This window comes from Podarcis gaigeae, assembly GCF_964106915.1.
Source record: "Podarcis gaigeae genome assembly, chromosome: 9".
In the NCBI taxonomy this organism is placed as follows: Eukaryota; Metazoa; Chordata; class Lepidosauria; order Squamata; family Lacertidae; genus Podarcis; species Podarcis gaigeae.
The window spans coordinates 79,960,743-79,987,440 of record NC_139685.1 but is presented as its reverse complement, the minus strand read 5'-3'; the positions used below and the strand labels follow the sequence as shown (position 1 = coordinate 79,987,440).

The window sequence follows — 26,698 nt, the reverse complement described above, 5'->3', positions numbered from 1 at the left end:
TCCATGGCTACAGCCTGCACCAAATTCCTGGGACTGCAATGGTGCAAAAACATGGTTACAAAGCACGGATCCACATGGACCCTCAGGATTTTTGCACTGAGCTACCCAAAACTCACCATCAGATCACATGTCTGTGGCCACAGCATGAACCACAAAAATCAGACATCCACTGTTTTGTTCAGAATATTTTTTTTCTTGTTTTCCTCCTCTAAAAACTAGGTGCGTCTTATGGCACAAAAATACAGTAATTTGAAGCCATGGGTTCGCATCCTGCCCTCCAGAGCAGGAGAAACGAGCTTCCTCCATCTTTCGTGTGCTGGCCCTTCAGAGTTTTGAAGGCAGCTAGCATAGCTCCTCTTTTCCAGGCTCAACATACCCATCTCCTTCAACCATTCCTCATACGTCTTGGTTTCCAGAGCCTTGGTCCTCCTGGTTTCCCTCCTTCCAGCTTGTCCATACCCTTCTCAAACTGAGGCACCCAGAACCTCAGCTGTGGTCTGACCAAGGTGGAAAAGAGCAATGCTATTTCTTCCCTGGATCTCAAGACCCTTGACTTTGGTTGATGCAGCCTGGAATCGCATTCGCCTTTCTTGCTGCTGCATCACAAGCTCAAAGGGGGAGACAGTCCCAGCCCCCAGTCCTGGGGGGGGGGTTACAGCCCCCGGTCTGCAGGCAAGACCCACTGCTCACCCTCGGCCTCCCCTAGGGCTCTGCCCTTCAGGGTGGGGGGAGCCCTGCAAAACCTCCCTCCACCCTCAGCTCTCCCCCGCCTCCCAACTCATTCCCTGTGGGCTGGGGGGGGGGCTTTCCCTAGTCCTGCCCTACAGAGGACCCACAAAGACAAGCTTCCCACTTTTCCTTTATTGGGCAAGACAAAAGCAGGGGCAGAGTTGCTTCTGGGAGGGGGGTGGCAGTAGATGGCTGTGGGCAGGTGAGGAGGGGCTCATCCAAGCCAAAGCAAGCAGGTGTGCGGGCCGAATTGCATCCGGGGGGGGGGTCCACATAAGTGTTTGAACTAGTCTTCTCCAGCCCTTTCTGTGGGCAGGGAGGGGTCCTTGCCCTCCTCTCTGGAATCGGCCCCAGGGACCTGGCTGCCACCTGCAGAAAGACAAGCAGTGATTTTTTTTTTTGGGGGGGGGTGAAGTAGGACTGAGATCACCCAGGGGGTGAGAGGGAAGAAAGAAGAAACCCACCTGCTCTGTGATCCCAGGTCGATTCCTCGGGGAGCTTGGTCTCGACGGACGGCGTCTCCTGGAAGCAGAGACTCGCTGAGCAAAAAGCCCCCAAGCCCCCTTCTCTTCCGCCCGCCCCACCTGCCCACAGGTGCGTTACCTGTCCTGCGGGCCAGCTCTCCTCTTCCAAGGCGGACGTGCCATTGAACCCAGAGTATGGGGCTGAGTCAGGTGCTGGCGGAGGGTCTGCGGAGGGGAGAGGGGGCTGAAGAGTCTGGTCTCGCTGCCGTCCAACCTTTCCGCCCCCCCAAGAAAAAGGCATGCGCCAATTCACACACACACACCCAGTGCTGGATTTACATACAGTGGTACCTCTGGCTCTGGACGGGATCCGTTCCGGAGCCCTGTTCGCAACCTGAAAAGAACGCAGCCTGTGCCTGCATACGCGAGGGTCACGATTCGCCACGTCTGCGCATACGCATGATGTCATTTTGCATGTCTGTGCATGCGCAAGCGGCAAAACCCAGAAGTAACCCTTTCCGGTACTTCTGGGTCGCCGCGGGACGCAACCTGAAGCAAACGTAACATGAGGTATGACTGTATAAGCTAAACAAGCTATACTGGGGGCCCCAATCTTTTGAGGAGGGCCAAAAAAATTAAAGGAAAAAAACACCTAGATGTACATTTCCAAAATCTAAGATAAAAAGCTTTTTACTTGGATAAAATATATATTTTGTTATGTGCAAATGGCTTTAGATCCCTATGAGGTCCATAAATTACCATAGCATATATCCAACACACACAAAAAAGCAACAATTTGTTGTGGACAAAGGGCAGCTGGACATAGAAAGGGCCCCGTTACCTTCAGGAGCTGAGGGCCACATCAGACCTAAATCTGGCCCTGAGAAAACAAGAAGCTCAGACAGACCTGTCTGTCTGGGTCTCCAGCCAGTTTTGGCCAGAGAAGGTTCTCCTAAGAAACAGCGGAAGAGCTTGCAGGATCCGGCCCTTTCTACTCCAGCATCCTGCAAGCAATGTGGACTTTTTGCATTGCATTGCCCCCTACGTGGGGGGGGGGGGGGAATGGGTTCTGACCTGTTGCAGGATCCTTTCCCAGCGGGGGAGCCACAAACTTGCATCCATCCCCTGCTTCAGGAGCACCGGCCGTGGGGAGCCCTCCGAGATCTGGGCCCCGGAAGGAGGTGAGGTCCCCGGCCTCAGCGTGGGGCAGGGCTTCCTCAGGGGGGCTGCTGAGCGGAGGAGCTGCCCCCCGGGCAGAGAACCCCGCTGAGCCCGTTTCCGTGGGGAGGCTGTGGGGCATGTGGGCTGGAGGTGGGGACTTTGCCCGGGGGGCGCTGGCCAGGGAGGGCGACTCCATGCCAGCACTGTGGCCGATGCAAGGGGTCTCTTCTGCCTCATGCGGGGGGAAAGGGGGCTGGGGGCCAGACTCTGCTGGCAGAGTGGGGGGTGGGGGGGCTCCAAGCACCTCCAGGGGTGCCAAGGCCTCAGCAAGCGGCTGGGTCCTGGCAGGGTCCCCTGAGTCCAGCAGGGAGGATGCCAGGAGTGGGGTCGGGCTCCCCCCAGGCGGGGAGGGGGCAAGGGGGGTCCTGCTTTCCGGGGCCAGAGGTGGGGGGCTTCTGGGCTCAGGGTCCTGGTTCCCGGCAGGTGGGGTTTTGGGGAGACGGGGGCTGGGAAGAGGGGCAGCCTGCGGGGAGCGAGGGGAGGGCGAGAAGTCTCCGGACGGGCGCCTGGCAGGGGCAGGATCTGGCCCCCGGAAGATGTAGGCCGATTCCGTCAGGCTGCGCTGGTGGCGGAGGAAAGGACGTCGCGGCGGTCCTGATCCGAGGGGAAAAGAGACACAAAATTACAGGCATGCCATGTGTCCTCTTTTTCCAGGACACGTCCTCTTTTTCCAGAGTAAAATTTCGGGTGGATTTTTAAAATTTGCCCAAATGTCTCCGGCTAGACTTTTTGGCTGAGACGTAACTGGTGGTTGAAGACGTGCTTTCCTCTTCTCTTCTTCCCCCACAATAAATCACAGCCTCTCTAGCAGGCACCCCCAAACTCGGCCCTCTAGATGTTTGGGGACTACAACTCCCATCACCCCTGACCACTGGGGTCCTGTTAGCTAGGGATGATGGGAGTTGTAGTCCCAAAGCACCTGGAGGGCCGAGTTTGGGGATGCCTGCTCTATATTGAAAACGAGAGTCGTCACAGCGTCCTCTTTTCCGCTCTTCAAAATATGGCAAACCAAAACTTTCTGAAAAGATTCCCGGCTGGGTGCTGGGCAGATGCGGTGGGGGAAAGTACCGTATTTTTCGCTCTATAGGACGCACTTTCCCCCCTCCAAAATGAAGGGGAAATGTCTGTGCGTCCTATGGAGCGAATGCAGGCTCCTTGGCTTCAGCGAAAGCATCGCGAAGCCTCCAAAGCGCAGAGGGAGCGCTCCCTCCGCGCTCCAGAGGCTACGCATTGCTTTCGCTGAAGCCTGGAGAGCAAGAGGGGTCGGTGCGCACTGACCCCTCTGGCTCTCCAGGCGTCAGGGATAGCCGCCTCAAGCCTTTGGAGCGCAGTGGGACCTCGCACTGCGTTCCAAAGGCTTCGGGATTAGCTGCGCAAAGTCTCCGCAGGGCAGCGGGGTGCCTTCACCCCTCTGTCCTGCAGAGGCTTGAAAGGCTGTCCCTGAAGCCAGCACAGAGAGACCGAGCGCTGTGCAGCGTCTCGCTGTTCTAGCCTGGGGATGCCGGGGCTTTATGGGGAAACCCCGGGCTTCCCCCTTCAGCCCCGACACTGATTTCATTCAGAATATTTTTTACTTTTTCCCGTCCTCTAAAAACTAGGTGCATCCTTTGCTCGGGTGCGTCCTATAGAGAGAAAAATCCGGTATTTTCTGCCTCCTAACCGAAACGTGGCCATGTTTTCTGGCTTAAAGAGGGAGATTTCCCAGGTGAGGAAGAGCTGCGACTTTCAAAGGCGGCCAGGGCTGCCACTTTCGGTTCAAAGCAGGAAAGTGTTTTTTTTGAATTACTGGATTGGGGCAAGAGGATCAGGAGAACCAGTAGCAGCCAGAAAGGAGACAGGCAGGAGCCCCTGTGACTCTCCCCCCCCCCCCACAAAAAAACCTGTTACTTTCCTGGTCCCTAAGCCAGAACCATAGGATTTTAGGGTTGAAAGGAACCCCAGAGGCCATCTAGTCCAACCCGCTGCAATGCAAGAATCCCAGCCAAAGGAACCCTGACAGGCGGCCTCCCACCCAGCCACAGACGCCAGCTTGGCATTTCACAACCAACTCTTGACGCATTTTTGCAGCCCCCCCCCTCCGTACAAGGCTGTGCCAGGACCTCCCTCCCTCCCCTTTGTAAGGAAGCACCCCGATAAAGCTGGGGGGTTCCCCACTCACCTGGCCGGCCTCCCGTGGGAGAAGGCGACTGGGGGGCCCCCACCGCCGAGCCGGAGCGTTCCCTCTGGTGGAAGAAGTCTCGGGGGTCGTGGGGGCGCTGCGAGGCCAGCGCAGCCGCCTCCTGCGGGAAGGAGAAGGAGAGGATTGGCTGGGGGGGCCTTGCAGGGAGGGGGCCAACGCAGGATCTGGCCCATGGAGGAGGAGGAGCCCGGGGGCCACAGGAGGAGAGGCGGGGGCCTGGGGGCCCCACGTAAGCCAGCTAGGCCCCCATGGAAGCCCCTCTTCCGGCTTGCAGAAGGACACAAAGAGCCTGCAGGATCAGGCCAGAGACTCATCCAGCCCAGAATCCAGGTCTCAGAAGGGCCAAATAGGGGACCCGAGTGCGAAAGCTGCCGACAGAATCAGCACCAGAGCAAGTCTCTCCTCCTGTGCTTTCCCATTCAGAAGCATTCTGTGTCATTCTAGGGAGCGAAACTTATTTTTTTGCAAATTTTCTTGCACTGAGGGATCTTAAAATAGATGTTTTCAGGAATTAGGAATTCAAATTTGCTATTACTTTTGCGACTGGGCAACATTTAGCTTGGTATGTTGACGTCTGATGAAGAGGCACATAAACTGCTTTTGGAAAACCAAAGAGTTTTAATCTTAACCTTCTGAAAATGCCAAGGAATGCTTAATAATAATAATAAAATATAAATTTATAATATAATTACAAGTACTTGGTGATCATTTTTAACGATTCCTGTGGAATTGTATCCACATTTTACTTGCCCAGCAAAACTAAAATACATTAATTTAAGCAAAATATCTTTTCAATTCCCAATTTTTGAGCACCCTCATTTTGGGAGAGTGGAAAAATTCAACGCGCCCTCCTGTGGGAGGGAGTTCCACAGGTTAACTACACGCTTTTATCCACCCTAAATCTTCAGCAAGAGGGAGACAAAACCCCAGCCAGCCCCGTCCACTCACAGTGGCCTTCTCAGCGGAGCCACTCAGGGGTCCCCGTTCTGCCAGCGCCTTCTCTCGCTCCTGCTGCTGCTGCTCCTGGTTGGGGGAGTAGGGGGTCAGGGGGGGCTGAGGGTCCCCTGCCCTACAGGAAAACCCTCTCCCACCCAACTGGAGGAGATGTCACCTGTGGGATTCCTGCCTGGCAGCCGGGCTGTTGCTAAACCCTACCTGTTGATCATGCAGCCACCCCCTGGACCTCTGGGGTCACCTTCCTGCCCCACGGGAAGAGGCCAGGCTTAAGCCCCCCCTCCAACCTCCCCACGGAAGCAGAGGCAGCAATCGGCTGTGGACACGGGTGCGGATTCTGCCGCAGTCTGACTCACCCATCGGGCTTGCTCCCTCCTGCGCTCCTCTGCCTCCAGCTGGGCCTGTTGTTTCCTGCAGGAAAACGAGGGGTTTTGGGGGGCGTAAATTCAGCACAGCCATCGCGGCTTGACGCCATTGCTAGCCTTATTCTCTGTGAATTTCCCCAAATCCTCTCCTCAGGAAATTCAGGCCATCGCTGCCTCCTGCAGCAGGGAGTTCCACAGTTCAGCTGTGCTGTGTTACACCTCCATCCCCGCCAATGCCAGGGTAGGAGTGAGGCCTTCCCAAAGTAAAAGAAGGATTGGACTCTGATAATAAAATACACACAGAGGCTTGAACTAGCAAGACTCTGAGAGGGGTGCGTATAATAATAATTCCTCTCCACCCCCGGGCCCAGGTCGTTTTATTCACAAAAGAACTTTTTACACAGTGTTCGTAAGAACCAATCAGGTTTCCTCTGAGCATTTCAAAAAACCCCACGTGGGGACAAAGTCAGATCAGAAGAAATCCTGTTAACTACGAAGAGTTATCCTACTTGAGCATGCATATGTAATTCAGAGTAAATAAAAGAGGAAGCGAAGAGGAATGCTTTTAGGAAACTCCAGAGCTCATAAACGGGAGTAAACAGGAGAGGAAGGATGGCAAGGAGATACCGTATTTTTGGCTCTATAAGACGCACTTTCCCCCTCCTAAAAAGTAAGGGGAAATGTGTGTGCGTCTTATGGAGCGAATGCAGGCGGGGGGCTCTGCTCAGCGCTCCCTTTAAAGAGTGCGCGGCTCTTGCGGAAGGTGGGGGGAGAGCCAGGAGGCTTGCTTTCGCTGAAGCCAGGAGGGCAAGGGGGGTGGGTCTGCACTGATCCCATTAGCTCTCCTGGCTTCAGGCCTCCTGAGTGAAGAGGGAGGAGCGCTCCCTCTTAGCTCAGCATGCTTTGTGTTGCTTTATTTCTTGTTTTCCTCCCCTAAAAACCAGGTGCGTCTTATGGTCCAGGGCGTCTAATAGAGCGAAAAATACGGTATTTCCCAGTAGTGATGTATGGAAGTGAGAGCTGGACCATCAAGAAGGCTGATCGCCGAAGAATGGATGCTTTTGAATCCTGGTGCTGGAGGAGACTCTGGAGAGTCCCATGGACTGCAAGAAGATCCAACCTCTCCACTCTGAAGGAAATCAGCCCTGAGTGCTCACTGGAAGGACAGATCCTGAAGCTGAGGCTCCAAGACTTTGGCCCCCTCATGAGAAGAGAAGACTCCCTGGAAAAGCCCCTGATGTTGGGAAAGATGGAGGGCACAAGAAGAAGAGGACGGAGGACGAGATGGGGGGACAGTGTTCTGGAAGCTACCAGCATGAGTCTGACCAAACTGCGGGAGGCAGGGGAAGACAGGAGGGCCTGGCACAACTAAACGACTAACCAACAACAACAAAAATCTTCATCACCTTCCTGCGAAACTATTTCCAGGCCCTAAGATGAACAAAACCAAGGAAGGGCACATCAAAGAAACTGCCTACTATCTTTTATGGCCCAGGATGCCTGGTCTGTCTCCTAGGATGCTTATACCTGTCTGTCAGGTGTAGAGAAAGCAAAGATGCAGAGGCTTGTGGGATTCGATCAGAAATTATTGTCAATGAATCAAACCAAGTCAACACAGTGCTTTCATTGCCGACACAATGGCTTGATTCATATTTCACAATTCCTCATAGCAATCCCACCTGACCACTACATGGGAGAGCCCCCGTTTCCCTGCAGCTCCCCCCCAGGCTGAGCACCCACCTCTGCTCCTGGACAAGCTGCTCCTTCTCTTGCACCCGACGCTCCCTCTCGGCCGCCTCCCGGCGCTCCTCCTCCATGCGCTGCCGCTCCCAGCGCCGCCGCTCCTCCTGCGCCCGGCGGCGCTCCTCTTCCCGCCTCTGCTCCTCTTCCCTCTGGGGGGGGGGAAGCAGCTGTGTGGTCAGGCCAGGGGCCACCCCAACCCCCCTGCAGCTGGGGGGGCCCTGCCCCTGTGCCAGGGGTGCCCAGCGGGCAGGAGAGCCTCCCCCTCGCACCCTCCTCACCTCCGCCTGCGCCCAGAACGAGTCCCTCTTGGTACGGAGGATCTCCAGCGCTGGGTTGGTCTTCTTGTAGTTGGTGCCCTGGGGGAAAGAACCAGCAGAGAGGCAGAGTGGCACGATGGTTAGAGCACCGGGCTAGGACCCGAGAGAAACCAGGGTTCAAATCCCCACTCGGAGGGGGTTTGAATCCCGCTTGGGGGCCAGTCAGCACCCCTCAGCCTAACCCACCTCGCCGGTTGTCATGCGGATTAAATAGAATCGTAGAATTAGAAGGGACCCCAAGGGTCATCTAGTCCAACCCCCTACAATCGTAGGTTGGACTAGATGATCCTTGGGTCCCTTCTAACTCTGCAATTCTCTGATACAAGGGAAGCGTCTGGATGCCAAGGGCCCACAATGTGCTCCAGGGGCAGGCGACCTGTCTATCCCCCAACCACTGGCACTCCCCTACAAACACACACAGGCCATTTGGAAACCCACATGGGTGTTCCAGGCTCCCCCAGCTGCCGGGCCCGATCCCCTGGGGCGCTGGCTGCCCCTCCCCACCCAAGGGACCCCCCGGCTCCTCCTTACCACCAGCTCCTGAGGGTCACCCAGCGGCACTTTCTTCGTGGTCTCAGGACCTCCTGGCGAGGCAGCCAGGGGCAGCGAGTGCCTCAGCCCCTCCTGCGTCACCTCCTCCGCTCGGGACGCCTTCACCACCAGGCGGGCTTCCTGCAGGGGGGAGCAGAGGGGAAGCACTGGGCACTCTCACCCAGGGTGGGGGGCACACAGCACCAGCCTCCCCCAAGCAGGGGACCACAATCCCCATCAGCACATCCAGGCCTCCATTGCCAGGGATTGGGGCCAGGGGAAACTGCTGCAGAAGGAGGCAGCCCAGCGGGAAGAGAGCAGGAAGGAGGGGCAGGGAAGACCCGGCCCTGAAAACGGGAAGGTGGCAGTGCCCTTGAGCATGTGGAGAGTGTGTTCCTTGCAGGACCAAAACTGATGGGTTCAAATTGCGAGAAAGGAGATTCCGGCTCAATATTAAAAACGTTCTGATGGTAAGAGATGGTGTAACGGACTCCTTCAGAAGGTGGTGGATTCTCCTTCGTTGCAGAGGATGGAGAGCCATGTCAGAGGTGCCTTAGTTGCGATTCCTGGAGGCTGGACTAGATGCCCCCTGGGGGTCCCACTGAACTCTACGATTCTCTTAGGAAGCATGAGGCGGCAAGGGGGAGCCTTTGCCCAGCAAGCACATCTTTCTCCCCCCCCCCACCTGAACACTTTGGGAGTGCCTAGATCAGGGGTCAGCAAACTTTTTCAGCAGGGGGCCGGTCCACTGTCCCTCAAAGCTTGTGGGGGGGCCGGACTATCTTTTGAAAAAAAATATGAATTAATTTCTCATGCCCCACAAATAACCCAGAGATGAATTTTAAATAAAAGGGCACATTCTACTCATGCAAAAACACGCTGATTCCCGGACTTAGATTCCCATTTAGAAGGCGACTGGGCGGGATCCGACCCCCGGGCCTTAGGTTGCCTACCCCTGTCCTAGAAGGTGTGGCATGAGAGGGGCCATGGGGGGGCCGCCACTTCCCTCTTGCCGTTGAGCCATCCAATTCCCCGAGCCCTTCCCACCCAGACCGTTGCCAGGGCGATCGAGGGAGTGTCTGGGATGGCAGCCTGGGAGAAAACTCATTCCAGCCTCAGATTCCTGGAATGTAGAACCTCTTGGGAACCAGATGTTTGCAGCTGGGTCCCTTCCGGCTGCGAGGAGGAAGCCTGGGAGGCAAAGCTGGGGGGGGGCAGGGAGATAGCAAGGAGCTGGAGGAGCAGCTGTCTCCTCTTGAGGATCAAAAAGGGGGCAAGCGCTTCACTCTTCCCACACTCCCGGGTGTGGGGGTCAGGATCCTCCATAATAATAATAATAATAATAATAATAATTTTTTATTTATAACCCGCCCTCCCCAGCCAAAGCCAGGCTCAGAGTGGCTAACAACAGTAAAATAACAAAACATTCTAAAATCATTTCATTATAAAATCAGTTCAAAACAAATTAATGGCAACCACTGGAGTTCTGTGAGGATTACCAAAGGAGGGGGTCAGGCTGTGCCTTGGCCAAAGGCCTGGTGGAACAGCTCTGTCTTGCAGCCCCTGCAGAAAGTCCTACAGGGCCCTAGTCTCCACCAGATTGGAGCCACAGCCAAAAAAGCCCTGGCTCTGGTTGAGGCCAGCCTAACCTCCCTGTGGCCTGGGACCTTCAGGATGTTTTTATTTGAAGACCATAAGGTCCTCCGTGGGACATACCAGGAGAGGCGGTCCCGTAGGTACGAGGGTCCTAGGCTGTATAGGGCTTTAAAGGTTAAACCCAGCACCTTAAACCTGATCCTGTACTCCACCGGGAGCCAGTGCAGCTGGTATAGCACTGGGTGAATGTGATCCCATGGCGAGGACCCCGTAAGGAGTCATAGAATCATAGGGTTGGAAGAGACCCCAAGGGCCATTGAGTCCAACCCCCTGCCAAGCAGGAAACACCATCAGAGCACTCCTGACATATGGTTGTCAAGCCTCTGCTTAAAGACCTCCAAAGAAGGAGACTCCACCACACTCCTTGGCAGCCAATTCCACTGTCGAACAGCTCTTACTGTCAGGAGGTTCTTCCTAATGTTTAGGTGGAATCTTCTTTCTTGTAGTTTGGATCCATTGCTCCGTGTCCGCTTCTCTGGAGCAGCAGAAAACAACCTTTCTCCCTCCTCTATGTGACATCCTTTTATATATTTGAACATGGCTATCATATCACCCCTTAACCTCCTCTTCTCCAGGCTAAACATGCCCAGCTCCCTTAGCCGTTCCTCATAAGGCATCGTTTCCAGGCCTCTGACCATTTTGGTTGCCCTCCTCTGGACACGTTCCAGTTTGTCAGTGTCCTTCTTGAACTGTGGTGCCCAGTCTCGCTGCGGCATTCTGCACCCGCTGGAGTTTCTGGGTCAGTCTCAAGGGCAGCCCCACGCAGAGCGGGTTACAATAATCCAGTCTGGAGGTGACTGTCGCGTGGATGACAGTGGCTAGGTCAGGGCGAGAGAGGTAAGGAGCCAACTGCTTAGCTTGGCAGAGATGAAAAAATGTTATAGCTTTTGTTATAGCCGCAATTTGCGCCTCCATGGAGAGGGAGGTATCAAAGATTACACCCAAACTCTTAATGGACGGTGCTGGCACTAATTGCGCCCCCGCAAGCGATGGGAGTTGCCCCCCCAATCCCAAAACCTCCCAACCCAGCCAGAGGACCTGTGTTTCGAAGGATTTTAACTCCCAAGTAACCATCCAGCTACAGCTTCCAAACATCTGATCAGTGTGTCTGGGGCCGAGTCAGGATGGCCGTCCATCAACAGATAGAGTTGGGTGTCATCAGCATACTGATGGCAACCCAGCCCAAAACTCCGGACAAGCTGGGCGAGGGGGCGCATAAAGCGAGGGACTTGTCCAAAACTGGCAGGGAAGTGGGGCAGCCCCTTCCTCACTCCCCACCCAGGGGAAACGGCCATTTCTGATGGATGCTGGCTGCTCACCTTGAAAAAGGCTCGGATGGCTGGCAGGTGCCCGGCACAGGCCTGTTTCTGCTGCTCTGAGACCTTCTCGCCAACCTGGTGCCAAAGAGAAGGGGCAGAAGTTCAGACGCCTTTCCCAGAAGGCCCCCGGGGCAAAGCAGCAGGATTTAAAGAGAGGGGGCCCAAATCTAGGGAGCTGGCCTGTTGCCTGCAGTGCAGTTGCCCAGACCGAGAAATTCCTGGCAAGGCAGGGAAGGGAAAGAAGGGAGCTCTGCTTTGCCCGGAGGTTACTCAAGGGAGCCCGCCTCTCAGGTAGGCGGGCGTAGGAAGCGGGGTTCCTGCATCCACAGCGGGTTGGGCTGGATGGCGTTTGAGGTCCCCTTCTTAAAATCCAGGACATTTTGGATCAGGAAAGGATTGAGCAATTTGGGCTACTAATGGCTCTGCAACGCTTCTGAATGCCAGTTGCGGGAAATTGCAAGAGGGTAAAGTTGCACTTGTGCTTGGATCCTGCTTGTGGGTTTCCCTTGGGGGCACCTGGAATCCGATGTGTGGAATCCGATGGCAACCGCGAAGGGGTGCGTGCACTCTGCACATGCCCGTTAGCCCTGTTCCTCTGCAGAGGAGCTCATTTGGAGGTTGACCCCTTTGCAAAATTCATCGCTTGGTTTTCCGAAGACCCCGGCGCTTGGCAGAAGCCCGGGCAGCAAGAGGAGGGGCCAGATAAGGAGGTTCCTGGGTCTTGTGTGTCTCCCTTCCAGGAGACACCCCACCCCCCAGGAGCCTGGCAGGAAGTAGCAAGTAGGGTGGGGGGGTTGTCACCCCTGGGAGTCCAGCCAGATCCCAGCAACCCCCCCCCACAAAACCCCCACTCCCAGTCTCTGAGCCCACTGGGGAGGAGAGCGGCTTTGCAGTTCCCACAACGTAGGCTGTGCAGGGCAATGCGGGATGAGCCTGCCGGATCAGGCCCCCGGGGGACCAGCTGGTCCAGGATCCTGTCCTCACAGTGGCCAACCAGATGCCCCAGTGGGAAACTTGCAGGCAAACAGGATCCAGACCCAAGGGCGACCCTCTCCCCTCCTCTGTTTCCTGTGGCAAGGAGTTGCATAGTCTAACTGTGTGAAGAAGTCTTGTGTCATCAGCATACTGCTCACCCCTATAGGGGGCAGAAGGGGCTTCAGGCCTCTCAATATTTCTGGGCAGGGGGCCGAGCCCTCCCGATATCGAGGGGGCGGCCATCCTACGGCATCCCTGGGTGAACGCTGGCATGCCAGGGTCACGTGGGTCACGTGATGCCGGGCCCCCTCAATGTGGGGGGCACGTTGGCGCCCCTGGCTCTCCCTGAACACTCAAGTCATTTATTCACAAGCTTAAAGGCCCTTTTCTGTGCGGCCCCTCTTTGCAACGGGGACCCAGCCGCCCTCCTGAGAAGACCCCCTGCCCAGGCAGACCCCCGGCTCACCCAGCTGATGAGGACCACGTGCTGCTGCCCCGTGGCGGCATCTGGGAGGCGGCACAGGCCGTACATGACGCTGCCACTCTGGAAGCGCCTGGCCAGCTCATCGGGACCCCCGGCTGGAAAGGGAGGTGGCGAAGAGCGAACATCAAAATCACCTTCACTTCTCTGCAAGTCGCCTTTCCATAGTTAAACCAGGCGCAATTACAGAATTTCAGAAATGTAACAAAAGTAGCCAGAAGCAAATCCAAATATCCCGAGAAGTATACATGCTTTGTGAGCCTCGTTTGAGATACATGTAACAAATAATTATACAATATACATTAAACAATCAAAATAACGTTAAAAATGCAGAAAAGTCAATACCGGTAACGGCAAAAATTAAGCACTTGCAAGATTAAATCTTGATCCCAACAACAACAACAACAAAAACCCTCAGCAATGCCCCACCCCAAGAGACACTGGGATCCTGAGCAGCAGGTCCTGCGGAACTCACTGCCTCTAGAAGGAGAAGAAAGGGCAGGATTGCTGAGCAGGCCCCAGGGCTTCCCTGCCACAACGGAGGGCCAGAGGTGCTGGCTCCAAGGTGGTCCCAGGAGCTCTGCAAGGGTTTGCACCTCCTGGCCCCCGCCAGAAGCAGCCCAGCACAGCCGAGAAGTCCTTGAGAGATGGCGTCGCTGGTCCCTACAAGGGAGAAGAGCCACAGGTTGCAGAATTACGGTATCCAGGGGCTTCAAAGTCTTACCTCCAGAGTCCAGGAGCTTCAGCTCATTGGCTTTTTCGTAGGAAAAGAGGGCCCTGGGCAGGAGACAGAAAGAAGGATGTCCCATTATAGAAGCACAGAATTGCAGAATTGGAAGGGAACGCCGAGGGTCTGGGCGTGTGGTGTGGGAGCTGCACGGCCAGGGAAAAAACTATGCTGTCCAGGGTTGTAAAGACTGCAGAGAGAATAATTGGGTGCACTCTTCCCACCGTGGATCAAATCTACACTTCCAGGTGCCATAAGAAAGCTGCAGAGATAGCGCAGGACAGTGCGCACCCCAGAAATGATCTCTTTCAGCTTCTGCCTTCTGGAAGAAGGTCCAGGGGGGTTATAAAGACTAGGACTAGTTGCCTGAGAAACAGTTTCTATCCAAATGCGATTTTGGTTTTAAACACAGTGTAAGGTAGTCTCTAGGGACACAGGTGGCGCTGTGGGTTAAACCACAGAGCCTAGGACCTGCCGATTGAAAGGTCGGCGGTTCGAATCCCCATGACGGGGTGAGCTCCCGTTGCTCGGTCCCTGCTCCTGCCAACCTAGCAGTTCCAAAGCACACCAAAAATGCAAGTAGATAAATAGGTACCGCTCTGGCGGGAAGGTAAACGGCGTTTCTGTGCGCTGCTCTGGTTTGCCAGAAGCGGCTTAGTCATGCTGGCCACATGACCCGGAAGCTGTACGCCGGTTCCCTTGGGCAGTAAAGTGAGATGAGTGCCGCAACCCCAGAGTCGGCCATGACTGGACTTAATGGTCAGGGGTCCCTTTACCTTTTATGGGAGTATATTGTATTTAAAAATGGAAGTTTTTAGGGGGCTAACCAGGTTGGGATAGCTGAGATAGCAGGCTTGTTGGTTTTTGATTGTCTTAAGAAGATATTTCATTGTTCTGTATGGGACAATGACAATAAAGATTATTGTATCGTATCATATCGTAGTCCAACCTTAGGAGCTGAAGACATAGTGGGGGGGGCTCTCCTCTCTGCCTCCCCCTTGCGCCTGGATGCTCTCATGGTGGCATTCACCTCCAGGGTGAGGAAGGCCTCCAAGCCACTTTGCAACCCCCACAACTCTTTGGTTCCTCCCTTTGGCTTGAGCTTCCACCTGCAGCCCCCTCCCGAGGGTCCAGGCTCCAAATGCAGCCCCCCAAGGGGGACGTTCTGAGGCTTCCTTGGGAAACTGCAGCCAGGCTCATTCCAAACCCTTCAGGATAGATGCATGAGAAGGAAGGGAACAGGAACGACACCCCTGCGGAGTGGAACCCACAGCCCCAAACCCACACAGCTGGCTGGCCCATCTAATTATTATTATTATTAGTAGTAGTAGTAGTACCCCGCCCATCTGTCTGGGTTTCCCCAGCCACTCTGGGCGGCTTCCAACGACCAAAAATACACTAAAATGTCACACATTAAAAGCTTCCCTAAACAGGGCTGACTTCAGATGTCTTCTAAATGTCAAGTAGTTGTTTATCGCTTTGACATCTGATGGGAGGGTGTTCCACAGGGCGGGTGCCACCACCGAGAAGGCCCTCTGCCTGGTTCCATGTAGCTTTGCTTCTCGCAATGAGGGAACTGCCAGAAGGCCCTCAGCGCTGGACCTCAGCGTCCGGGCAGAACAATGGGGGTGGAGACGCTCCTTCAGGTCTACTGGGCCTTTGAGGCCATTTAGGGCTTTCAAGGTCAGCACCAACACTTTGAATTGTGCTCGGGAACGTCCTGGGAGCCAGTGTAGGTATTTCGGGACTGGTGTTATGTGGTCTTGGCAGCCACTCGCAGTCACCAGTCTAGCTGCCGCATTCGGGATTAGTTGTAGTTTCCGGGTCACCTTCCAAGGTAGCCCCACGTAGAGCGCATTGCAGTAGTCCAAGCGGGAGATAACCAGAGCATGTACCACTCTGGCCAGACAGTCTGCGGGTAGTTAGGGCCTCATCCTGCATACTAGATGGAACTGGGAGACAGCTGCCCTGGACACAGAATTGACCTGTGCCTCCATGGACAGCTGTGAGTCCAAAATGACTCCCAGGCTGCGCACCTGGTCCTTCAGAGGCACATTTACCCCATTCAGGACCAGGGAGTCCCCCACACCTGCCCACTTCCTGTCCCCCCAAAACAGTCCTTCTGTCTTGTCAGGATTCAACCTCAATCCATTAGCCGCCATCCATCCTCCAACCACCTCCAACCGCCTCCAGGCACTCACACATGACTCACAGGATCTCAGTGCCCAAGTTGGCAGCAATGCCAGTTACAGGCAGGCAAAAGGGGCTGAGGTTCAGCATGTTCAGGAAGCCAGCCCCCCCCCATGAAACAGGCAGCAATGGCATGGCATCATTATGCAGCGCAGAGTTGGACTATGGAACTCCCTGCCACAGGAGGCAGCCAAGGCCAGCGACTCAGATAGCTCAGACAACCAATGGAAACTGTTCATGGGCGCTTGGATGCTATTAGTCCAGAGATGGAAGGAAGAGAGAACCCCGACCAGAGAAGAATGGCAAATCCAGTTGAGGGACTAAGCCGAAATGGCAAAATTAACAAGGAAGCTCAGGAACCAAGAAGACAAGAAATTTTTAAAAAGAATGGGAAATGTTGAAAATGTATATACAAAATCATTGCAATCGGGTCAAAACATGAGCAGGATTCTAAACACACTTGTGATGTAACAGAATGGATAATTTAGGAAGATGAAAAATGGCAGAAGTATTAATATGCAGTTGAAAATAAATTCAACAGGACGCATGGAAGGGATTGCAGGAAGTCAGGCAATTCAGAGTAATTTCAGTAATTAGATTGGGAATTGTTTTTGTTGTATGTTTGTATTTCGGAAAATCAAATCAAATTTTATTTCAAGGAGGAGGAGAAGGAGAAGGAGAAGAAATGACAAAAGACAAATTCATGGAGGGGAGCCGGCTACTAACAGCTCCTGGGCAAGATGGCCTTACTCAACCTCCATAGTCAGGTTTCATCCCCAAAAAAGCTTCTGATTTGAGTTTCCATTGAAATGAGGCTGTATTTTAATGTTTGAATGCTGTATTTTAATCTTTTTAATCAACGTATTTAATCAATGTATTTAATCTTGTATTTCAATCAATTGTTTTCTATCTGGTGTCAGTCACCCTGAGCCCAGTCTTGGCTGGGGAGGGTGGGGTATAAACAAAATTTAATAATAATAATAATAATAATAATAATAATAATAATAATAATAATAAAAAATCATGGAGGGGAGCTGGCTCTTAGCCACGATGGCTGGGCTCTACCTCCAAAGTCAGAGGCAGCAAGGCTTCCGAAAGCCAGCTTCTGGAAACCACAGGAGGGGAAATGGGTCTTGTGTGCGAATCCTGCTTGCGGGCTTCCCATGGGGGCCTCTGCTTGGCCTCAGTGAGAAGAGGGGGCTGGATCCATGCGCCTACGTGCCTCCTAAGGCAGCCACAGATGGAGCCCAGCAAGGGGGAAGCAGAGAGTGCAGTCTCCAGGATCTGTGGGGTATCCAAAGAATCTGGCAGCGGAAATCCTTTTTCAAGCAGCACATCGTTAATGCACGGAATGCATCGCAGGAGGATGTTGCAACGCTTGCTGGCCGACAGTTTCGCAAAAGGATGAGCCCACTGCGGAGAGGAGAGGCCACGGCCTGAGCCAGGATAGCTTGGGGGCCCTCCATGCTCCGAAATGGTCTCCCCCAGGGATTGTAGGAAAAGACCTGCCAAGGAAATTCAGAAATATCTTCATGTATGCGACAACGGCGGCAAGAGTCTTAATAGCACAAGGATGGAAGAACGAGGAAAGAACTGTGGGAAGAGAAACTGATGGATTACGCGGAATTGGCGAAATTGACACATAAACTATGTGACAAGGACAACTGTGACTTGAAAGAAGAATGGGAACCTTTTACAAAGTACTTAAAGAAACAACAAAATGAACTGTATTATTGTATTTTAATATTTGGTTGGAAGCTGCCCAGAGTGGCTGGGGAAGCCCAGCCAGATGGGTGGGGTATAAATAATAATAATAATTATTATTATTATTATTATTATTATTATTATTATTATTATTATTATTAACTGGACTCCTTGGCAGGTTTTGAATAAACATACATAAATTTTTTATTGGTAACATATTGATAGGTTAATTAAGGATCTTTACAATTTTATAATATGCAGAGAATAAAATGTGCTGAGAAACCAGAGAGGAGCTGAGGGAAGTCTCGGGGGGGGGGGGAGGAGGGGTTTTTTTCTTCCTTTTTGGGGAGGGGGAAAATAGGGGGGGGAATGAGGATGATGCATCTTTGATAAATTGTTATGCTGAAATTTCTAACCCGCCTCGCAAGGTCGTTGTGGGGGTTAAGTGAGAAGGGGGAGAACCATGCACGCCCCCTTGATTAATTAATTAAATCAGTTTAATTAATTAAACCAACCAATTAACTGCCCCCCCCGCCCTGACTTCCTATAGGTCTCTGCGGAGGGAGCAGCCCCTCCTTCCCCCTCCCAGCATCTGGACCTGAATGAGAGGAAATGCATCCTCTCCAGAACAAGCCCCCCCCCGGAGCACAATGGGGCAGGCAGGGGGGCAGGGGAAGCCCAGCAGGCCTGCCTGGTCTCTGGAAGGAGCCACTTGGGACGCAGCCCCCCCCCCCTGGGCCCAGGCCCTGGTCTGCGCACACAGTTGCCTCCCAGCCCCCTCCAAGGAGAAAACAGTGGGGCAGAAGCCCCAGGAGGAAAGATGGAGGCGTTTGGGGCTGTTTGGCTTAGGGGAAAGGCCAGGAGAGGAGCATGGACAGAGTGCAGAGAGAAAAAGGCTTCCCAGAACTTGTGCATGTCCCGTGAAGCTGGAGGTTGGAAGGTTCAGGACAGGGTTAACCTGTGGAACTCCCTGCCACAAGTGGCAAGGATGGCTTTAAAAGAGAATTAGAGAAATTCATGGAGGAGGAGAGGGCTAAAAACAAAGACAACTTACTCCTTAACTTAAAGAAAACAAAAGAGATTATTGTGGACTTTGGGAAATGTAAACTGAATATTCAGCCACTCATGACTGAGGGGAAGTGTGTGGAACAGGTCTCAGTGTTTTGATTTCTGGGAATGGAGTTGAGAGACGACCTAACCTGGGGAGAAAACAGCAAAGACCTGGTGAAGAGAGCACAGCAGAGGTTATATTTTCTGAGAATCCTCCGGAAAAACAATCTCTCCAAGGACCTGTTGATGGCATTTTACCATTGTACTGTGGAGAGTGTATTAACATATGGTCTGTGTGTGTGGTTTGGGAGCTGCAGGAAAAAAACAATGCTGTCCAGGGTTGTAAAGACTGCGGAAAGAATAATTGGGTGCCCTCTTCCCACCTTGGATCAAATCTATGCTGCCAGGTGCCATAAGAAAGCTGCAGAGATAGCGCAGGATAGTGCGCAGCCCGGAAATGATCTCTTTCAGCTTCTGGAAGAAGGTCCAGGGTTATAAAGACTAGGACTAGCCGTCTGAGAAACAGTTTCCATCCAAATGCAATTCTGGTTCCAAACGCAGTATAAGCAGTCTCTATATGTTGTATTTTTAAATGGGGTTTCAGAGTTTTTAGGGGGTTTTGAATGTCTTATGTAGATTTTTCAATTTCATTGTTCTGTATGGGACAGTCCAATGAACTGCAAGAAGATCCAACCTCTCCATTCTGAAGGAAATCAGCCCTGAGTGCTCACTGGAAGGACAGATCCTGAAGCTGAGGCTCCAAGACTTTGGCCACCTCATGAGAAGAGAAGACTCCCTGGAAAAGACCCTGATGTTGGGAAAGATGGAGGCACAAGGAGAAGGGGACGACAGAGGACCAGATGGTTGGACAGTATTCTCAAAGCTGCGAACATGAGTTTGACCAAACTGCGGGAGGCAGTGGAAGACAGGAGGGCCTGGCATGCTCGGGTCCAGGGGGTCACCAAGAGGCGGACACTACTAAACGACTAATCATCAGCAACAACAATTGTATCGTATGGATGGCTGTCTGCCTCCACTGTGATGCTTCTGAATGCCCAGGAGGGGAGAGGGGTCTTGTGTTCGATTCCTACTTACGAGTTCCCCATCTGGTCGGCCCCTGTGAGAACAGGGTGCTGCACTAGGTGGGTCCCTGGCCTGTTCCAGCTGGCTATTCTTATGCTCTCCACTGACTGAGACACCCCCCTCCTGCCCCAGATCCTTCACCCCCTACTGTGGAGCTGGGTCCCACTGCTGGCCACAACCCCCCCCCCCCGCCACAGTTCCTACTTCTAGCAATAATTCTGCAACTGGGCGCAGCCTCCCCTTCAGGGCATCAGGGTGAGGTGATGGGGCTGGCAGCGGATGAAAGGCTTTTTCCGCCAGCCCCCCTGCGGCCCTCCTTCCCTGTCTGCACCGGATCCTGTTACAGCCTGCACACCCAGCCCAGGCACTCAGACGAGGAAACATTTGGGGAAGAAGGGGAGGGCATGGGAGCCAGAGGCTGAGCTCTGACACTTCAGAGATCCGGCGTGACTGTGTTGCGCCAGGACCTGGGTTCAAATCTGCTCACGGAGGGTTGTTGTGGGGACGGAGAACGGCGCATGCCACATTCAGCTCTTTGCAATAGATAAATAAGACATGTGTCATGGATGCTGCAATGGGAGGGGGGCTCGGCTGATGCCCCTCTTCTGGCCGGGGCAGGATGGAGCCCCACAGGAAAGGCTAAAAGGGGCTTGGAGCCCCCCCCAGCCGGCCAGAAGCAGGGGCAAGGACACCGCTGCCCTCTGATCTGCCTGGGAAGATGGTGGAACAGCGTAAGAATGTCAGGAGAATCGTTCTTCTGAGAGCAAGTGGGATTCAGCTTCTCGGAGGAAAAGGGGGGCATTGCCACCACCTGGGACACAAAGCCAGAGGCAGCAGCCCCAGGGGTTCCCTCAGCACGCTCCGAAGGCAAAGGCATTCTGCATATGCTCAGGGGCACTCTTTTCTGAACCCTGGCGCTACAAACAGCCCTGGCGGCCTGAGTTCTGAAGGTACGTCCAGATTTCTCAGGCAGCGGGAAGGAGGCAAGGCAGTCGGCTGGTCCTTGCCAGAAAGTGGGCAGTGTGCCCTCACGGAGTCCCAGAGAAATCCCTGCCACACACCTGAGGCACACCTGTCCGGGCAGGTAAGGCAAGCCTTCTTTTGTTGCTGAGAACCAGAGCCAGCCTGGCTGGATTCCACCGCTAAGAACTTCCTGGTGGGGGTTCCAGTTGCCTCCACCTGGGCAGCCCATACCAAATAAGAATAAGAATAATTTATTATTTGTACCCCGCCCATCGGGCTGGGTCTCCCCTCTCCCCCCAAGCCCAGCCCCATTCCGAAGCTGAGCCTTGGTCTAGGTCTGCCCTTTCCCTCCCCAAAGATTGCCACCCCCTTTTGCTGGCATGGGGGGGGGGGTGAGTGTCTGCAGACATGGCAGCGCTGCCTCCCCCAGAGCAGAAAGGAAAGGGCTCCATGCGCAACATGCGCTCACATGCACAGGCAAACATAGCGCCTCTGCCTTGAGGCCTCAGGAAAGCCAAGCGGGTGGAGGGCGACGCTGGCGCGATGCCGCCGTGTTTAGAGTGTGGGACCAGGGTTCGAATCCCCCACTCTGCCAGGAAACTCACTGGGTGACCTTGGGCGCTGTCCCTGCCTCTCAGCCTAGCCGACCTTGCAGGGGTGTTCTTAGGATTTTATTATTTTTTAAAATAATTTTTATTGAGTGATTTTATGTTACAAAAAAAATTCAGCCATACTACCACTAAATATAATGAAGAAATAAAAATTACATACATCAATATTTAGTTTGTTATTTACCGTCTTATTTCCTCCGAAACATTCCATACAAAAACACACATATGTGCAGACACACCCACACACACCCGCACACACCCAAAATGATAGTAATGAAAGTAAATATTTCCCCCCCCCCTTCATCTTCCAAAATATTTTCTTTAACTTTGACTTCCTGTCAAGTCCCTTTGCAGACATTTTCTCTTACAATCGAATGTACACAAAACAATAAACCTTTCTATATCAATTTTCCAATACATTCTGAAAACATAATCATCCTTAATTGTTGTCCATCTCCTTTCAGTTCCTTTGTCACTCGAATGCTAAACTATTCTTGTATTTTTGAAAATGTCTTCTATAAACATCCCATTTTCCCACAAATTTTTGCTTCGTGTTTCCTCTGAGTTGTCAGTTGAGCGGTCTGGGGTTGTTGTTAGGATTAATTGGGGGGGGGGGAGAACCATGTATTCCACCTGGAGCTCCGTGGAGTAAAAGGTGGGGCAGAAATGCAAGACACATATAAATGCAAGACCTCGCACTGCAACCCCCCAAAAAACGAGGTGGCAAAGGGGACCATCTTTGCTCCAGCTGCAGAAACCACATCCTCCACTTCTCCTGCCAGCCTCCCCCCCCCCCCAATTCCCATCACTCCCCAGGATTATATAACTGTGCTGCCTGGAGGACATGAGACTGATCTGGCCTGATCCAGCTGCCTCTCCCCTTGGTTTCGGCAGGTTGGAAAATAAGTCCAAAATCCACAGCCGTTTCATAACCTGTGTCCTTCTCACCCTCCCCACAGCCAGCCCCACGTCGCCCTGGCTGCTGCTGCCTCAGCCCCATCTCCTCCAGGGAGGTCCTTGGAGGCAGGATTAAGCCAGAGCCGGCTGGGAAGGGAAGAGTTAAGCAGCCGCCAGGTGAGGGCAGGTGGGCAGGTGGCCAGCCGGGATTAATCACCTGGTGACAAAGAGCACCTGACATTTACCCAAAACAAGAGGTGCCAGGAGTCCTTGAGGGGCCTGATCCTGAGAGGGGGGTGGGGATGGACCAGCGGGTGTGTGTGTGTGTGCTCCTGGCCCCAGGTGCAAAAGGGTCCAGGGAGCTATAAGCTGTCCACCAACATTTGAGGCAAAATGCACCCCCTAATTCAGGTGAGTAAAACTGGTTGCACTGGCTGTGGGCAGGATAGCTAGGCAGGCAGGGCTGCTGGGGGGTCCCGGATGACCCAGATAAGGCTACCCATGGCTACTAGACACCAGGGCTCTGTTGGGGTAAGATCCTGATTTCTGGTTTCCCAGAGGCCACCGTGAGAAGGTCAGGATCCTGGCCCAGACGGGCCCTTTGTCAAGCCTGCATTGCCAATGCCATCCCCATATAAGGTGGCCCCTTCCCCAAGGACTGAATCCTGCCCCGTCCCTTGCAGCCTGGCGTGGGGCTCCCTCTTCCTCGCCCAGCAGCCTCGATTTCCCCCCTCCCATGGGGGGGGGGGGCAAGGAGCAGCCATGACTCTCTGACCTTCCTCTGCTTGGGGTTTGCTTGTGATTTCAAGTCATATAGCCAGGATGCCACTACCCACTGCGGCCTTTTGCCAACCTATGGGAGCCTCTCCAGACACTTTGGACTACAACTCCCACCATCCCTGACCCACACTGGTTGGGGTTGGACTAGATGGCCCTGGGGGATCCCTTCCAGCCCTGCCATGCTTTGATTCTGGGATGGGAGATGCCAAAACTCCTGGAGGGCACCTGGTTGGCAAATGCTGGCGAAGGAACCCTGGCCTAAGGCTGCCTTTGCTGAGTCCCCGTTGGACGGATCTTTGGGGCGACCCCCAGCTGCCTTTCATGGAGGGGGCGGCCTTGCCTCCTCCTCGTTCTTGGAGGGGGAGTGTAGGGCCCCGATCCCAGGGGGCAACCTCAGCAGCCCTGCCTTTCTGGAGCTGCTGGGGGGGGGCGTGCAGGTCTCCCGTCGGGGCTCCCGGCTTCCTCCCGTCCCGAAAGGCTCCCCATGGCTGCCTGGCAGCGGCGGGGCACCCAACGGGCCTGCGCCTGGCGGCGTCCTTCGCTTCTTTCTCAGGGCGGGCTGGCACCCAGAGGGGCGCCCTGGGAAGGACCCCTCCCCCTCCCCAGCCGCCCCCAGACGTGGGTCCCGCGGGGCTTCTCCCGACGCCCCCCTGCGCCCCCCACTCACCAGCTGGCTGCCGCTCTCCCGCTCGCCACGTCGCTCTTGGCGGCCAGCAGCGCCAGGCTGTGCTTCTCCAGGTTGACGCCGCCGCTGCCCATCTCGACGACCCCCGACGGCGCCCCACAGACGGCCGGCCGGACTCCCCGCGCGGCGGCAGCCAGGGAAGGACCTCCCTCCCCCCCAGCCCCGCCCCAGCCCCAGCCCACCGGGGGAGGGACCGGCCCGGAGCTTCCCTTTGGCCCGCCCCGTCGGGGCGCAGAAGGAGAAGCAGCCGGGAGTCTCTGCCGGGCGGGTCTCGTCCTCGGGTGCCGCCGCCGCCGCCGCCTTGGCCGCCGGGCCCCCCGAGGGTGGAGTAGCTGCCCCAGCCTTGCTTTCCAGCTGAGCTTCAGCCCTCTGGACGTGGCGCCCACGGGAGATGCTGCCGGGGCCTTAGCGTGGATTTTGCCCGTGCCTTGGCTCTGGGTTCCAGTATTTTGGCTCTGCGTCCGCACGTTCATAAAGTCTCATAATAATGGCCGAGCTGGAAGGGACCCAGGAGTCATCTAGTCTGACCCCCTGCAAGCAGGAGTCAAAATGACGCACAAGGAGCACAAAGGGTATTGTGGTCCTGATACACATCAGTCGCGATTCAGCCACTTGCCGTCCGCGTGAAGCTTGGGCGTGGAGGGCGGGACGCACGTGAAGTCCTACATACGGTGGTACTTTGATCTGCTATTCCTGCACTCTGCAGGGGGTTGGACTAGATGACCGCTGGGTACCTTCCAATTCTACGATTCTATGATTTGTGTAAGGAAGACGCCTCTGGTGTGATAGGTGGGCTTGCATAGCCCACCCTCCACCAGTGCCGAATTTATGTACAGTATAGCGAAACAAGTATAGTGAAACAAGCTATAGCCAAAAAAAATCAAAGGAAAAAACCTGGACATACATTTCCAAAATATAAGATAAAAAAGACTAAAATAAAACCTACACACAGCAACAGAGTTTTGTGTTGTGTAGGCTCCTATGATGTAAGTCATGGGCCCCTCCTGCTCCCTCAAATATCCCAGGTTTGCCTACATTCTGCATGGACTGGTAGCATGGCAACATGGGCAAATGGCTAGATATACAGTACTTCTTCTTCATTATATTTCAGTTCAACAATTACTTTGATAAAATACATATTTTGTGATGTGCAAATGGCTTGAGATACCTACGAGGTCCATAAATTACCATATATCATCTATTCAGCACAAAAAACAGCAACCATTTGTTGTGGACAAAGGACAGCTGGACATAGGAAGGGCCCCGTTACCTTCAGAAGCTGAGGGCCGCATCAGACCTAAATCCGGCCCTGGAGGGGGGAGAGAGGGGCAGCAAAGTCCCTGGGGGCATCTATGAGTCCCGGACCCCCACGCCAAACCTTAAAGGGCTGAGGTGCCCCTACACCCAGAGCAGAGGCGGACCCCACCCTCTGGGACTGGCCCCACCTCGGCGCTGGCTTGGAAGCATATCTGAGCTCCATTCCTGGAGGGGGGGGTCTTCCTACTGCTTTTGGGGTCACCTGCTGGCCCGATGGGTGTGCCCCCGACAAGCAAGCAAGGGGCAGCTCCGGAATTAATGCCCTTATGCAGGAAGCCCTGGTCCTGGCAGTCACAGCTTGGAGCAACTGAGGGACAGGGGCCAATCTAATCCTTCAATGAACCGTTTGGGCCAGAGCAACATCTGGTGCCAGGGGGGTGAATGTGGATCAGTGGGGCACCTTGTGGGTCTTCGGGACTTTTCAGTTTAGAGGAAAGGCGCAGGTGACACGATTTATGGAAACGCTCCTCATTTATGGAATTACTCGTGGAATAGGAGAAGAGGAAGGAGAGACGTTTCTCTCCCTCTCTCAGAACACTGGAACATCCCAGGAAGCTGAATGGCAGAAGATCCAGAACAGATAAAGTACTTATTCACGCAACGCAGACTGTGGAACTCCCTCCCACATGAGCCAGTCATGACCACCAACCTAGATGGCTTTAAAAGAATATTAGACAAATTCCTGGCGGAGGAAAGAGCTGTTGAACGGGGTGGGGGCCAGCGATGCTTCTGAACATCAGTTGCTGGAAACTACAGGAGAGGAGAAGGTTCTTGTGTTAGAACCCCGCTTGCAAGTTTCCCAGAAGAGGCATCTGTTTGGCTCCTGTTCAGTCCCTTTCTTTTTGCTGGTCCTGAGCAAAACTGCCTGTCAGGTTGGGGGAAGGATCTCACTTTTGGGTATTTTGAGACACAGGGGTCAGCACACCCAGGGAGCCCCGTCCTGTTGAGTCTCCCTCCCTCTTTTTCCTTCCTTAAATTATCCACTGAAATCCTTTCTTCATAAGGAACTTGGCCAAAGGCACTCTCAGAGGCCCCCCCCCATCTCTTGCCTGCTAGTGGCCTCCCCCCTCCCTCCTTCTCCAGGCCTGGCAAAGGGGGGGGGGCTGCCTGCTTTCTCCCCCTTCCCTTATTTGGCAATGAAATCTGCTTCCAAACCCCAGGAGAGGAGGAAATATATATTGCCCCTCAAGACTCCAGTCTCCCTGCTAAAAGTGGGGGGGGAGGCCTGAGGCTGGAGGGGCGGTCCAACCTGCCTGTCCCCTGACTGGAAAAGCCTGCAGAACCTCAGCAGGTCCATTCAGAGCCGTACAGAGAAGCAAGAGTTGTAGCAAAGAGCGTCTCCAAAGAGAATCATCATCATCATCATCATCATTTATTTATACCCCGCCCATCTGGCCGGGCTTCCCCAGCCACTCTGGGCGGCTTCCAACAAAATATTAAAATACAGTAATGCATCAAACATTAAAAGATTCCCTAAACTGGGCTGCCTTCAGATGTCTTCTAAAAGTCTGGTACCATATTTTTCACTCTATAAGACGCACCAGACCATAAGACGCACTTAGTTTTTGGAGGAGGAAAACAAGAAAAAAAATATTCTGAATCCCAGAAGCCAGAACAGCAAGATGGATCGCTGTGCAGTGATCCCTCTTGCTGTTCTGGCTTCTGGGATAGCTGCGCAGCCTGCATCCGCTCCATAAGACGCACACACATTTCCCCTTACTTTTTAGGAGGGGAAAAGTGAGTCTAATAGAGCAAAA

The 26,698-nt window shown here is 54.0% G+C and overlaps 1 protein-coding gene across 2 annotated transcripts; it reads right to left on the bottom strand.

Moving 5' to 3' along the window:
* Positions 1 to 844: 844 nt before the first annotated feature.
* Positions 845 to 23,768, bottom strand: LOC310852996 (drebrin-like protein). Of its 2 annotated transcripts, XM_083757110.1 has the most exons (14): positions 23,607 to 23,768; positions 13,659 to 13,711; positions 12,920 to 13,032; positions 11,479 to 11,553; positions 8,504 to 8,644; positions 7,934 to 8,011; positions 7,653 to 7,804; positions 5,904 to 5,958; positions 5,542 to 5,616; positions 4,573 to 4,693; positions 2,268 to 3,008; positions 1,333 to 1,418; positions 1,194 to 1,251; positions 845 to 1,098 (listed from the first exon to the last, which is right to left on the bottom strand). In XM_083757110.1, exons 1-14 carry the CDS (start codon positions 23,696 to 23,698, stop codon positions 1,016 to 1,018), a joined length of 1,923 nt encoding a protein of 640 aa, XP_083613236.1. In that variant the 5' UTR covers positions 23,699 to 23,768; the 3' UTR covers positions 845 to 1,015. The 2 variants fall into 2 exon arrangements, with proteins under 2 accessions (XP_083613236.1, XP_083613237.1); XM_083757111.1 differs by lacking the exon at positions 5,542 to 5,616.
* Positions 23,769 to 26,698: the final 2,930 nt, after the last annotated feature.